The 16,102-nt window shown below is 41.5% G+C and overlaps 1 protein-coding gene across 1 annotated transcript in view; it reads right to left on the reverse strand.

Annotated features, from left to right (window-relative positions):
• Positions 1 to 436: 436 nt before the first annotated feature.
• The window catches only part of LOC123752055 (uncharacterized), a 156,635-nt gene continuing 140,969 nt past the window's right edge, over positions 437 to 16,102 (reverse strand). The window contains exon 5 of the mRNA XM_069314745.1: positions 437 to 1,888. Within this exon, the coding sequence (XP_069170846.1) occupies positions 743 to 1,888 (1,146 nt within the window). The 3' untranslated portion in view covers positions 437 to 742. The remainder of the gene's footprint in view (positions 1,889 to 16,102) is intronic.

Raw genomic sequence — 16,102 nt, forward strand, 5'->3', positions numbered from 1 at the left:
TTACTGGGCGCAAATCCTTAACTGTAGCCTCTGTTTAACTCAACAGTAAAATAGGTACTTGGTTGTAAAAACGATTCTTCCCGGCGGGGATTGTATTCCAGGGACCTGCCCGAAACGCTACGCGTACTAGTGGCTGTACAAGAATGTAACAACTCTTGTATATATCTCAAAAAAAGAAAAAACTTAATGATCAAGTCACCTCTATCAATGTAAAAAATGCCAGAATGTTCTACATGTCCATCATGTCACTATTGGACTACATTGCCCTGCACCTTATGAGTCTCTCTAGCAATAGGAGTAAAGCTTTAGAGAGAATTAGAAATGAAGCCATGAGGATAATTCTTGGAACCCCCAGATGCACAATAGTCATCACATGAGGGTGTGTGTCAAAGCAACACAAGTAAAAAATAATTTTCCGGTTTGTTCAACTCATTAGTTCAGATTTCTACTCTTTAATTTCGTTGTACATCGGTATATATAGCAATGACCTCATCGTTACTATTAGTACTCACCAAAACAGGTGGATAGGCTGGATAATGAGGCTTTATGTTTTGAGAGCACTTACTATCTATCACTGACTTGCTGGAGCCAATTTTACACTACACATTACTAAGTACATATACGTCGAAATGTTACAGTAAATATTGAAATGTAATTTGGCTATTTAAGCCCCAAAGTGACTCACTCTTGACATCTATGATTTCTTACATATGAAGGAATTCCTTGATCTGACATCTAAACATTATATATCTTCACAAATTTCACTGAAGACTGAAACAGTTCTGTCAACAATGTTTTGTGCTGTATTTTTTGTTAATCCCCGTGACGAGTACCAGACATCAAACCGGATCTCTTCACATATTTTGAGTAAGTAGCAGATGAATGTAACGTCAAGAGCATGAATATTTACATAACTTTTAAAATCTGTTAGCTGAACATGTTTACCTACTCCGTATGTTCTGGAAAGATGTTTAAACATATTTGTAAACAAATAGTCTCTCGTAATAGGTTGTGGATTTGCAAAGAATTTCTCAGGAGAAAAATCAGCTGGCCGAAGCATTCTCTCAATGATCATATCTTCAATAAATGATTTTTTCTTCAAGTTATTCTGAAACTGAACATCATACTGCTTTGCATACATCCAGAAATGATCTTTAACATTGTAAGGTGTTGAAATGCTCTGAAACATTGGAGCACCATGGAAACCCGAAAGGAAGGTCTTGGAGTAATCTTTCATGTAACGACGCATATCAATGGGAATACGACTCCTAATATTGTAGGCGTCTCGTGTAAAGCCAGCCTCCATTACTACCTCAACAAGAGCCGTGTTAATTACACTCGTAAATCCTGAATTGAACGATATATTTTCAGACTGACACTTGGCATGAAACTTATCAACATCTGAGATATTCAGAAAAACATTTTCCAAGTAATTTGTCTCTGCCTGAGATGGTTCTGGGGCTCCGAAAGCTTCAATGAGGACAGAAGTGGCAGGCTCTTGTTTTTTAAGTTTAATTAATGAGCTCAACCGCTCAGGATCATTTTCAAGAGCCGATTTTATTTGTTGGGTAATTTCCGATGTCTGACTATGGTCTGCAAGTTGACCAAATTGCAAATCATCAATGGGCTTTCCGCTTAGCATGTCATCAATGATTTTATGGAACCAACCAATAATCATTATGATATCAGCACCATCAATTGCTGCATGTTGGCACTCAAATATCACTGTGTTCCGATATGGAAATTTTTTGTTTATCTCTGGCCGAGGAGGAAGGGCTTCAGGGGTAGATGATAAAAGTCGAACGCGCCACAGAGGTCCATCGGTCAAATTTGTAGGCATGTTTATCAGTGACTGTGTTTCCTTAAGTGGATCTGACCCTTCAACAACCTGAGAGATAAAGTAATAATAATTTGTTCAGAAATACAGTCATATGAAACAAAGGCTTAAGTAAGGTAATCCAGATAATAGAGCGATGTATCAATTATTCTAGAAAAAAATGTTTTATTAAGGAGCCTGAGTTGCTTAATATAACATAATGAAACATAAAAATTTAAGGAGATAATTAGACCAGCCTTTCACTAATCAACCCATTGACCTCCACTAGTTAACCAAAATAGTAGTGCAAATTAACGTAAGGGTCAGTGTCTCATCAAAATGACACTGTTGGATAAACCTAACCCCAATGTCCGTTGATCTAAGCTATTAAGTCATTTGTTACTTAACCTTAAGTGGATAAAGCTATTAATTCAGTTGCTACTTAACCTTAAGTGGATTAAGCTATTACAAACATTTGTTAGTTAACCTAAATAATAAAGGTGAATTGAGCTCATAAGGTCTAGCGCTTGAAGACTTAATGGGCTCTAAAGCTCTTCCAAACTTCACTTCAACAATAAAACTCAGTAATGTGTTACATAATCATTTTCAGTTTTCAAAATGTTCTAGTTTTTTTCGATGATTCGTGCGCTTGAGGAATCTGTAATTATGACCGGTAAATATATTCACATTACAGCGTCTTCATTTGAATGACCTGATCACAGAACTATGATTACTAATTTACAAAATTCATTTGCAGCCTCTTGTAGGCCCCTCATCGGCCTTATGCTGGAATATTATTGAGGTTCATCACACCTGTATAAACATGACACTGCTGCTTAAATGTAACATACAGAATGTCCAAATTAGTATAAATTTGTCGATGAAACGTTTTCACTAAGAAACAATATATGAAACTCTGACCTACTTGTGCTAATTGGGGTGAGTTCCCGCTATTGATGGTAAGGGCTAGTGGTCTAGTGTGCTAGTGGTTTTGGGATTAAGGCCTATCTACCTATGGAGGATTATTAACCCTTAAACTGCACACCATAACCAGGGTTGTTTCATTGATAGTGTACACCACAACCAGGGTTGTTTTAGGCCTATCACAAAAGTGTAAACTCCCACGCATACATGGGGATCACATTAGCTTCCTCAGGCCTCCAGTAACCATCCCTCATTAACAACAACAAATTATCCTGCGTCCCTTGTTTTCCCATCTAGGACCCTAGTAAGAAGATGAGGACCATGTCTGGTACATCACCACCCAGTGTCTGGACGTGCTGGGCGCCCACAATTGGAACTAATAAACTTTTACCAACAGCAAATAAGTGATTACCATGTAAATATTTAAAGGCAAACTGTGTCCTGTGTGCAATCATAAGAGTTAGGTTTTTAATTATTAATATATGTAAATGAATATGAACACATACATGGAGTGCATGTCTTTGACACATTTCTGTACATATGAATATTAAAAAAAAAATACAATTGGTGACATTTTACAATTTACATTTTTATTTGAAAATGTAAAATTGTCAATTTATTAAAAAAAAAGTATATTTATTTTTTGTGTTCATGTTACTATGTTGATGCATTAGGAAAAGTTGGGGCAATTACCATGTAGACTATCAACAAAAATATTTAAAGAGTTTGAGGAGAAACCGATTTTCAGGCCTTTGAAGCTGAAGAAGCAATTGTGTGTTGTTACAGAATTCAGGCCCTTTTAACCTATATCCCACTTATAAGTCATATCACCCTGAATTGTATATACCTTGAAGCATGGGGAAGAGATTTTGTATATTTTAGGAGTAGCCTGAACTGTCAGTTGACAGCAATTATGATTCTCATTGTTTTGAAAATGGCTTTAGGCTTTTTCGGCCATGAAAATATGGAGGAGGGAGGAAAGCTTTACCGCTGGATGAGACGAGTACACAATGCATTGTGGTAGCCGCGCCAGCTGCTTGTTGATTGGTCAGTACCAGGTGTGTGGCATTGTTGACCAATAGGGTGCTGCCTGTGAGGGGATGGTTTGACACCAGCTAAACTTTCCACTTGTTTTACGTGCTGTGGCACTCAGCACGTGCACTTCACGTGCATGGGACTAGTTCTGGTAACCCATACCGAATCATCTCGAGTTTGGGCTCATCTGAGAGCCCGAGTCCTCAGGATTCCAAATATGCTACAATGGCCGTTGTTGCATATATGTGCAAAGTGTTAGAGCGAGCAACAGCTTTTGTTTTATAGAGCTTGGAGGGAGATAGGGTTTGCATGGGAAGGCGCGAAGCGTGGAGGCAAGGGTGGACCACTTGCTACCATCGCAATGCCAGCTGGCCATTTTGGTCGGCCATCTTGGGGTCGCCCCTGCGGCTATGCAAGCTCGTCTCTGATTGGCTAAGAGGCTAGGCAGCTGTGTGCCTTCCTTTGAATGGTTCGCTTGAGGACCCGGGAAGATGCCGGCGTCTTGCCTCAAGACGCATTCTGCCTCCTGCCTTCGCCCTTGCCTGACGTCCTCCTTTGCTCATTCGGCCAAATTGAGTAAAGAGCGTCGTGGCGGTTGGCTACTATACATCTCCAGCTACCAGCAACATCGACGAGAGTCCATGGTGTGGGATATTTGGGGCTTGACTCTATTTATTTAATTATTAAATTAATGAAATCAATTACGAAGAACCACCCGCTTTTAAGAAAAGAGGGAAACTAATAAAAAGTGATCATTAGAAACTCCAGGAAGAACCAGTGTCTATGGCTAAATATTAGGAAGTATAATCACTTAAATAATTAATGGGCTGTATAGATAATTAACTTGAATCAAAGCCTCAAACACCTACATTGGTGGGTTATTGCTAGAACTTCATATACGTCTAGGAACTAGTGTGGTTCGTGCACCAGTTCATTGTGTAATAACTAATCTTATGACCGAATTAAAGAAATCTATAGAAGATTATCACCAGTAATTATAAAGATCATTAGCATCAGAAATTAATCATTCAAATAAACACGGATTATCTCCAGTGTACATGATCAGCATCCAATTAGATAATATGACATATAAATAATGAATTTTAGAGTAAATAAGTGAGTACAAAAAGTCTTAGCTTTAAGACGATTTCAATGACATCATTTACGACTCATCCTCGGGATCTCTGGAATTCCTCGTAGAAACACTTGGAGATGAATAACACGGAGTAAGGTAACAGCTCGTGGACTCCTCACATGCGAGCTGAAATTTAAGGGATATTACGTAGCATTGAACTAGGCTACTGAAATATTTATATTCATGAAAATGGAAAACAAATTAGTTATGGTACTAACATGGGATTTGTTAAGGTCGCTCGATCTAACGACAAGCTGCCCCGACATATACAATCTCTAATGATGCATCAAAAGGGAATTATATACTTAGCTAAGGGGTACAGATTATGTTGAAGCTTGCCGAAACCGCGTCCCAAGCTCAAACTCCCACAATGTCGTACACGTGGTTGATATCTTGGCTTGAATGTCGACGCGTTATTAGTTGGCCGGTCACTGCAGATCACGTAGAACAATATTAACTCGTTCTACGTTGAGTACCAGGGTAATTCTTGCTGATAATCTCAACGTCACGTGTCTCAGACTCTGACACCAAGACCTTGTTGCTCAATTCCGCAACACGAGACTTCACGCCACACACCCTGGCGTCTCGTCCACAACAATGGCTACTCCTCCCTCTCCCGCATTCGCCACAGAAATTATTTATCACGAATAATATTATTTCGTGCAATTGTGGTTGAAATTCTTTAATAAAGACTGGGTTGTAATTCTAAGGAGTTAAATATTATTACTTTCTCGTCTTATGGTAGTAAACAAGAAATGGAGAAGATTTTAGTTTTCTCCATGGCATTCACGCGTGACGGTAAAATTATTACTTGATAACAATTGTAACTAAAAACTCTCTATTTGGAATTATTTGGGAGTTATGTTATCCGTAAATAATTATCACACGGAATACTGATGATTTTAGAGAATCACATTCAATTCTCTAACACACTGGATATAAATGTGTTTAACTAGGTATAATCTGACGCAATACTGGGCTTAGTTTCGTAAGAATTCCAGCATCCTTATACAGATATAATAGTTAGTTCATGTGAACATCACTGTTAGTAAATTTTAGTAACTACAGTAATTAGTATATTTTAATACTAGTTTATAATAATACAATAGTATTGTATTAGTGTTGGAAATTTCCAACACATGGAACGTAGCAGAATCTGGGGAACTCGTCGTATTTAGGTGGCATAGCAAGGGAGTGTAGAAACAAAATCGTGGAACGTGGGTAAAGTAGCATACAAGCAGTTACCAGATTCGTGGGGCCCAATTTCAATGATTAATCAGACATTCTGACCACCTGCTAGTGTTCTGTAGCAGTAGAGTGAAAGGGTAATATCTTGTCAAGTGTTCTGGGGACATGGTTTCCCATAGAAATTCGTAGGAATTTCGTGAGAGACGCCATTCGTGTACGAACACCTCACTTCGCTGGTGGGGGTACGGAACTGCGCCGTGTGCTGTGAGTAAGGGTACGAAAACGCACCGAGCCACGCGAGACTCCATCCTAGGCTATCACCTTGCAACCCGTTCTCGCAAATTTAATAAGTCAATATTGACTTATTAAATATGTGCATAGGTGACATACTTAACATAATAGATACCCTTAAAAAGATTCATAGAAAACACCGACCTTACCTAACCTTGTTAGTATCTTAAGATAAGCATCTTATTGCTTCGTAATTACAATTATTACCTAACCTATAATAGGTATAGGTTAAGTAATAATTGTAATTACGAAGCAATAAGATGCTTATCTTAAGATACTAACAAGGTTAGGTAAGGTCGGTGTTTTCTATGAATCTTTTTAAGGGTATCTATTATGTTTAGTATATCACCTATGCACGTAGTTCATAAGTCAATATTGACTTTACGAATTTGCGAGAACGGGTTGCACCTTAGCCCAGCCGCCGTGACTACCCACCTACAGTAGGTGCCTGGGTATGGTAGGACACTTGGGTATGTACGTGAATAATCCAGCTGTGTAAATGAAGTAAGTACCCTGTGTGATTTTTTATGATTATTATCTCTATGCCTGGATTCGGGGGTCAGGTAGTCCACCAGCATTGTCTCCAAGCACCTGTTGAGGTGAAGAGAAGTGCGGGCGCGTGGGATTTTCACCTTTATTGACGTTCTTGTCAGTCTACAGGGATTTTACCTGTGTGGGCAGGCGTATATTTGTGTGTGTGTGTGTGTGTGTACACACGGGAACAGATAATACATATATTAGCCAAGGACAGAGTGGGCTGTCCTAGTGGTTATATTCCACTCTGGTAGGATTTTAGGAAATTCATTCTAGGTGATTCTTATTCCATGTGGTGTAATCTTTTGCAGGAGAAGAAGTCCAGTACTGGTCATAAGTGCACACGTAAAGAATGTCTGTATGTAAGTAACACCAGGGATTTTCCTGGCTGTTGATTATTGTGAAAGTACTTCCAGTGTACTCACCTAATTGTGCTTGCAGGGGTTGAGCTCTGGCTCTTTGGTCCCGCCTCTCAACCGTCAATCAACAGGTGTACAGGTTCCTGAGCCTATTGGGGTCTATCATATCTACACTTGAAACTGTGTATGGAGTCAGCCTCCACCACATCACTTTCTAATGCATTCTATTTGTCTACTACTCTGAAACTGAAAAAATTCTTTCTAACGTATCTATGGCTCATTTGGGCACTCAATTTCCACCTGTGTCCCCTAGTGCGTGTGTCCCTTGTGGTAAATAGCCTGTCTTTATCTACCCTATCAATTCCTCTGAGAATCCAGTATGTGGTGATCATGTCCCCTCTAACTCTTCTGTCTCCCAGTGACTTGAGGTTTAATTCCCGTAGTCTCTCCTCGTAGCTCATTCCTCTCAGTTCGGGGTATGTGTGTGTGTGTACTTACCTAGTTGTGCTTGCGGGGTTGAGCTTTGTCTCTTTGGTCCCGCCTCTCAACCGTCAATCAATTGGTGTACAGATACCTGAGCCTACTGGGCTCTATCATATCTATATTTGAAACTGTGTATGAAGTCTGCCTCCACCACAACACTTCCTAGTGCATTCCATTTATTAACTACTCTGACAATGAAAAAATTCTTTCTAACGTCTCTGTGGCTCATCTGGTTACTAAGTTTCCACCTGTGTCCCCTTGTTCGTGTTCCACCCGTGCTGAAGAGTGTGTCTTTGTCCACCCTGCCAATTCGCCTGAGAATTTTGTAGGTGGTTATCATATCTCCCCTTACTCTTCTGTTTTCCAGGGACAAGAGGTTCAACTCCTTTAGCCTTTTCTCGTAGCTCATTCTTCTCAGTTCCGAGACGAACCTAGTGGCATACCGTTGAATCTTCTCTAACTTTGTCTTGTGTATAGATAGTCTAGGTATAGACTTCAGGCTGGAGCTGCATATTCTAGGATTGGTCTGACATAAGTGGTATACAGGGTCCATATATCAGGATCATATATCGTTGTCCATATAACATATATTAGGATATGTGTGTGTGTGTACTCACCTAGTATTGGATATTTTCGACAATAAACACTAACAAACAAACACCATAACACTTTTATTTTGTGGAACGTTAGTGCAACTGGTCTTTAATTCTTTGCCAATGCTTTGCTCCCTCCCTTGTGTCGAGGGGCTATGTCTGCTACTTTACATGCATCTGGTATCTGCCCCGAGTCCAAGCTCTTCCTCCACACTATACTGAGTGCCTGTGCTACTGGCACCTTGCATTTCTTTATAAATATTGAATTCCATGAGTCTGGAACCGAAGCTGAGTGCATGGCATGTTTTCAATTTTTCTTTCGAAATCTAGTGCGCTCGTGTTGTTATCAGTTATATTTACAGGAGTTTGGATATCAGGCATAAAGAAATTGTCTGGATCTTTCACTTTCATGTTGCTTATTGGAGTGCTAAACATGTCCTCACACTGTTTTTTTTAGGATTTCACTAATTTCTTTGTTATCCTCCGTGTACGAATAGATCCAATAAGGGAGTGGTTTTTGCTTTTGATTTCGCATATGTGAAAAATATTTTGGATTTTTCTTTATTTCCTCAATTGCTTTCTGTTCTAACTGTCTCTCTTCAGTTTGGTATTAGTGTTTCAATTTCTGCTTGATTTCTTCAATCTCCCTATTTAAATTATTCCTTCTTTGACAGGAAAGTCGTGTCTGCTTAAGCATTTTGGTTATTTTTTTCCTTCTTTTATAGTGTTGTCTGCGTATTCTTTCTACTTTGGACCTTTTTCTGGATTTCCTCAAAGGAACATGTTTCAGACAGACTTGTCAGTCCATAGTAACATATTTCTATTAGTTGAATAATTTTGATTGATAGGCTACGTATATACCTTCCCCCTTCAAGTTTGTGAATGTGGAAACTCCTAGCAGGGTAAAATTTAAATATACAGTCCTACAAAATATAGTCTACTTACTCTCAAAAATAATTAAAAAATACATTCCACTTTGAATTAATAATAATTAATGGAAATAAACTTAATAAACTAATAATTAGTAAACAAATAAATGCCTGCCGGGAGAAATTCCTTACATCCAGTTATACTTACCTAATTGTGCTTGCAGGGATTGAGTTTCGGTTCTTTGGTCCCGCCACTCAACTGTCAATCAACTGGTGTAAAGGTTTATGAGCCTATTGGCTTTATCATATCTACACTTGAAACTGTATATGGAGTCTGCCTCCACCACATCACTTCCTAATGCATTCCATTTATTAACTACTCTGACACTAAAAAATAATCTTTCTAATGTTTCAATGTCTCATTTGGGCACTCAATTTCCACCTGTGTCCCCTATTGTGTGTGACGCTTGAGTTAAATAAACTGTCTTTTGTCTTCAATATCAATTCTTTTGAGAATCTTGTATATGGCGATCATGTCCCCACTAACTCTTCTGTCTTCCAGCGACGTGAGGTTTAATTCCCTTAGTCTCTCCTCATAGCTCATGCCCCTCAGTTTGGGCACTAGTCTGGTGGTAAATCTTTGAACCTGCTCTAATTTTGTCTTGTGCTTGACAAAATATGGACTCCATGCTGGAGTCGCATGCTTCAGGATTGGTCCTGAAACCGTGGTATTCAAGATTCTGAATGATGCTTTACACAAGTTTCTAAAGACCGTTCTTATGTTAGCCAAACTGGCATATGCTGCTGATGTTATCCTCTTGATAGGGGCTTCGGGAGACAGGTTTGGCATGATATCAACCCCCCAGTTCTTCTCATTCTAGAAGAATTTCATCTCCCAAATGGTATCTCGTATCTAGCCTTCTGCTCCCTACACCTATCATTATTACATTACATTTGCTCGGGTTAAACTCTAACAACCATTTGTTGGATCATTCCTTCAGTTTATCCAGGTCTTCTTGAAGCCTCATGCTGTTCTCCCTTGTCTTAATCATTCTCATAATTTTGGCATCATTAGCAAACATTATGGGGAATGAGTCTATACCCTCTGGATGATCATTTACATATATCAAAAACAGGAAAGGTCCAAGCACAGAACCCTGTGGGACTCCGTTGGTGACCTCTTCACTCCAATCTGAGGTCTGACTCCTCGCAGTAACTCTCTGTTTCCTATTGCTTAGGTACTCCCTTATCCACTGGAGTACCCTACTAGTTTCTCTTGCCAGTTTCTACAATTTATGCACCAGCCTCTTACGGAGTACTGTATGAAAAGCTTTCCAACAGTCCAAGAAAATGCAGTCTGCCCAGCCTTCTCTTTCTTGCTTAATCTTTGTCACCTGATCGTATAATTCTATTAAACCAGTGAGGCAAGATTTACCATCCCTAAACTCATGGTGGTGGTGTCACGAAGTACCTTCTCTTCAGTTGTGCTACTAAACTTTTTCTCGGGATCTTCTCCATCACCTTGCATGGTATATAAGTTGAGGACAATGGCCAGTAGTTCAGTGCCTCTTGCCTGCCATTCTTTTTGTATATGGGACTACATTAGCCGTCTTCCATATTTCTGGTAAGTCTTCTGTCTCCAGTGACCTACTATACACCATGGAGAGTGGCAAAGCAAAGTACTAATGCACACTCTTTTAGTACCCATGGTGAGATTCCGTCCGGACCAACACCCTTTCTCACGTCCAGATCAAACAGGGAATTTCGAACCTTACAAGGACGCCTAGTTTACTGCGACCTCTTCCAGCTCAGGCACTTCACCTCATTCTGTTGTGAAGACCTCCTGGTATTTCTTGTGGAGTTCTTCATACATCTCTTTGTCATTCTCTGTGTACCTGTCCTCAAGTTTCATCACCTGTTCTTTTACTGTTATTTTGCTCCTGATGTGGCTATCTATCTTGGCTATGGAGCAGTTTTGGTTCGGTCTTGGATTTATGTGATATATCATTTTCATACTTTTTCTCTGCTTTTCATCTCACACTGACATATTCGTTTCCGACTCTCTGGTATCTCTCTCTGCATTCTGGTCTTCTGTTATTTCGTAGGTTCCTCCTCGCCCTTTTTTTCCGTTTTTTGCTTCCATACTTGCCCTATTAAACCACGGGTTCTTCTTTTGCTACTCATTTTTTTTCCTTTTGGGCCGGGATAAACCTGCTTACTGCCTCCTGACACTTTTGAGTGACATAGTCCATCATGTCTTGTATAGTTTTAGTTCTGAGTTCTGTGTCTTATGGTATTTCTCTTGGGAATTTTATCATCTCCTCATAATTACCCTTTCGATATGCCATCCCATTGTTTTCTAGTTCGTTTTGGGGGGAAATCAATCCTAGTTCTACCAGGTACTCAAATACGAGTACACTGTGATCACTCATTCCCAAGAGGCTTACAACTTAACTCCCTTATATCTGACTTATTCAGTTTGAATATCAGATCAAGCATTGCTGGTTCTACTTCTCCTCTCATTGTTGTTGGTCCCTTGATGTGTTGGCATAGAAAGTTTCTTGTTGCCATGTCCAACAGCTTAGCTCTCCATGTTTCTGGTCCTCCATGTGGTTCTCTGTTCTCCCAATCTATCTTCAAGTGGTTGAAGTCTTTCATGATTAGCAATCTGGATCTGTTTTGGCTAGTGACGGAAGCTGTTCTCTCTATTATATTAATGGTAGCCATGTTCTTGTCTGCATCTGCCGTCATTTTATGGGGGGGAGGGTTATATATATGACTAATACTATACGTTTTTGTCCCCCAATTGCTATGGTACCTATTATGTAGTCACTGAAATCTTGGATAACCATTTCTTCAAAACGCTTTATTTTCTTATCAGCAGAGCTACTCCACCTCCAAATCTTCCTTCCCTCTCTTTCTTAACTACACAGTATTCCTGCAGAAAAACTGCCTTTGTTATGCTTTTCGTTAGCTTTGTTTCTGTGAGTACTATTATGTCTGGGGTTTTCTTCTTATGCCCATTCCTCAAGTTCACTTGATTTATTTGTAATCCCATCTATGTTTGTGTACATTACTGTGAAGCACAGATTTTTCATGTCTATTCTTGTTTCCTCTTCTTGGTGGTCTTTCTGCTGATGGGGGAACCTGGTTCATAGGTGTGGAGATTTGTGAGCTGGTTAACATGGTTTCAGAGGATTCAGGAGTTCAAGGGAAGGGAGGACAGGGACGGTATGAGGAGAGGGCGAATGGAAGGATATGGGGTGAGGGTAGCCAAGGAGGGTATGGGGTGAGGGGGGGTGTTATGACCATTTTGGGCCAGTAACCGGGTTCTTGCTGTTAATGTATCTTATAACCTGTTCATCTTTATCCAACCCCAAGTCGGTGGTAACTTGGGGTTAAATGCCACAGCCATTTCTTGAAATGGCTGTGGCAGTAGCTATTTCTTGAAATGGCTGTGGCAAGAAGTAGTGCAAAGAATAAAGGAGGGATAAACAATACACAATTACACCTTCATCAGTATATTAATTAACACCTTCACCACTATAAATATATTATATTAAAGTATTACTACACATATTTAAAAAGTGTCGCTTTCACTCAGGACACAATACATTGGCAGTGTTCATCAAATCCCGGTGAATCCACTTTCCAGGTGCACGTTGTCCACACTTAATGGCAAACACCGGCGAGTTCACCTTTTTCCACATGGGCTAGTCCACAAACACCGTAGTGTCACGATGTGCCAATACCCGACCTCTGCTCTCCAGATGCACACTGGCAGAGGGTTTCAGCAACACGCTGACAGGGGTCCAAATAATCACATACAGGGGTGGCTAGCACCCTGGCAGAAGTCTATAGGAGCTCACTAACAGCACTTCTCAACAGACGCACCACTGCCATCGCATAACTCTTCCTGGCCAAATCCCGGGTATGTCGGTTCATACAACACTGCATACGTCCAGCAGCTAACACACTGTTGGTATGAGGGAATGAAAATTCCCTCAGCTAGTTTTTCTAGTTTTCTAGATTAGGCTAGAGTCGCTCTAGGACTCTAGACAAGAAGTTTTCAAACTACATGCACTTGTTTGGAGTTGGATGAAAGCTTATGATAAGGACGATCGTTTAAGACTAGCCAGAGGTCTGTGACTGCTCTGTAGAGAGAGTTACAGAATTTATCCTGTTTTCTGGGAAAATGGGACTTGAGAGTGTGAGGTGTAGGTGGGTACTTCACTAGCCAACGGTTTTAGAGGTGGGGGGACAGAGGGGTGAATGTTGCCTCCACCACCATGTGAGGTATGACGTCACACTCCTAGGCCTCCCCTCCTTGTGACGTCACGCGACGCCTCATGGTGAGGGCGTCTGTGATTCGTCTAGGCACCTCAGCCTCGTGGGAGTGTTTAGGCGCGAACGGCTGTAATTGGAAGCGGCACAAGAGGCTGTGCCGACTTTGTGCTGATTGGTCAAGACAAGGTGGGGGAAAACGAGCATTTTGAGTTTCCCTGGTCCGCCAAATTTTTAGTCTGGAGAGGGCGAGCAAGTGGGCTGGATGCCCAGGAAGGTGGGGGGTGGCGTGTCTGCCACCTCCACCCCCGTTATCGCTGTGTTATCTCCTTTACTCATCACGCACAGTAATCCTGCCATCGTGGATTGTGTCGGCATCCAATTTGCGTGAATTGGGGCCAAAGAATAAGAATAGAACTGTGTAAGACAAGCAGACAGTGCTCACCCATGAGGCACCTGGCAAGCCTCGTGGTGTATCAGATGTGGTTGCTCACATCTGGTGTTATGTGTTATCCTGTTTAGGTTAACAAACAATTGGTGGAATAGGGCAGGGCCTCCCAGTGTAATTGAGGTGAGATTACAGGCCCCTGTTGGACTTTGAAATTCCACCTTGCTGTGTCCACCATGTTGTGTCGCCGGCCATTATCACACCCGGTGTATGAGCGAGGCATGCTCGTGGTGTGATGTGGGTGGGAGTGAATCTGCCACCCACGTTTGTGTACGCCTGAGGCGCTAGGATGAGGTCTCAGCTATCCCACGACGCACCGCTACGTGGCCAGGCACCGTGGGGCCCCTTGATGGCCACACCCTGGCCACCCGCCTGTGGGCCACACCGCATGCCACACCGTGCGCCACCTCATCCTGGGTGGGACGCTGTGACCGCCCCGCGCTATTCCGTGGCCACTCTTTAGGGCCACGCGGTGGCCACATGTCTTGGCCACCCCCCTTGGGCCATGCTTGGTCACATGCCCTGGTCACACCCTAGAGCCACACCTAGTCGACGCACGTGGAAACGAGCAAGGTGTTCTTCAACAAGTGAGGTTGTGACCGGGGAAAGGAATTTAATGAGTGGTAATCGTGAGTACACGTTATTTGTAAGGTATGCAGTGTCTCTGGACTAATGTTATTTCTGGTAACAGCTGTGTTGTCCCATAATGCCTGCCAGGGCGAGGGAAGCAGCTGAGAGACAGCTGTCTGTACTGACGTCCGGGTGACTGACTGTGATGTACCTGAAGGTGTATGTTATACACAGAACCACACATATAGATGTATATAGATATTTTGTGTGTAGACTGACTCGAGTATGTAAACCGGTCAGTGTAGATATTTACCATGTAAGTGATCGTTGATCTGTCGATTATATATATATCGTTCAGAGTCAAGATTTATGCCATGTTGCCACATGTTAATTATATCATTTACAGAGGTAGGCACGCCTGTGAAATAGGGTTGTCAGTGGACACCCTGAGGTCTGTATAATTATGTGTAATTTTCATTTGCACGTATATATAAGGTGTTGTGTGGTGACTCAGTAAATGTGATTGCTGACTGATTGCCTAATGATGACATTAGCATGTGGGGTATGCTGACGGCATCATTATGTTTGTATGTTTAGGCAGCGTTGTTGTTTGGTATACGTTATATTACTGCCCTAGGGGCTGTGTTGATGATTTAAGGAGGTCCCTTTCATTATTCAGGGGAATTCACAGTACTTAATGAGAGAGTAAGTAAGTAATTATCAAAAGAAGGCACCAAACTGGGAAGGCTATGTAGCAGCATCAAATGTGCGGAATAATCAGAGGGCACTAAATATCACCAAGGATGCCAATACGAGAACAAAAACGCATAAGGCGAACGATATCAAAAGTATCCGAGTCACCAAGTAAGTAAGAAATTATCAAAAGAAGGCACCAAACCGGGAAGGCTATGTAACACCATCAAATGCGCAGAATAATCAAAGGGCGCTAAATATCACCAAGGATGCCAATACGAGAACAAAAACGCATAAGGCGAACGATATCAAAAGTATCCGAGTCACCAAAAATTCTATTGAGGGACAGGCGACCGCGAGGGGCGGTCAGAAAGCAAGACACACACTCGTCCTGGAAGTCAGGACATTCAAGAAGGACATGCACGACCGTAAGAGGGACAATACAATTAGGACAGTAAGGAGCAGGGCGGCGCTCCATCAAGTGACCATGGGTTAAGCGAGTATGGCCAATACGCAATCTCGCCAGAGCTGTTATCCATCGCCTGTTACGGTGGTAGGAGGACGGCCACTAGGAAACACAACATTTAAGAGTACGTAGTTTGTTACCAGTAACAGACGACCAAGAGGCCTGCCAACGGGTAAGGACGGAGGAATGGATAACCGGGTAAAAGTCGGAATATGGAATACCTTAACGAGAGATGGGAAAAGAGCGGACAGTTTCCTTGGCGGCAGCATCCGCACGCTCATTTAAAGACACACCAATATGGCTGGGAACCCAACAAAACTCAACCGACTTAAATTTACTGTGAACAAGAAACAGCCAATGCTGGATCTCGACAACTACTGGATGAACCGGATTAAAGGACCCGAGAGCCATGAG

Source organism: Procambarus clarkii, chromosome 80 (assembly GCF_040958095.1).
Source record: "Procambarus clarkii isolate CNS0578487 chromosome 80, FALCON_Pclarkii_2.0, whole genome shotgun sequence".
Classification (NCBI taxonomy): domain Eukaryota; kingdom Metazoa; phylum Arthropoda; class Malacostraca; order Decapoda; family Cambaridae; genus Procambarus; species Procambarus clarkii.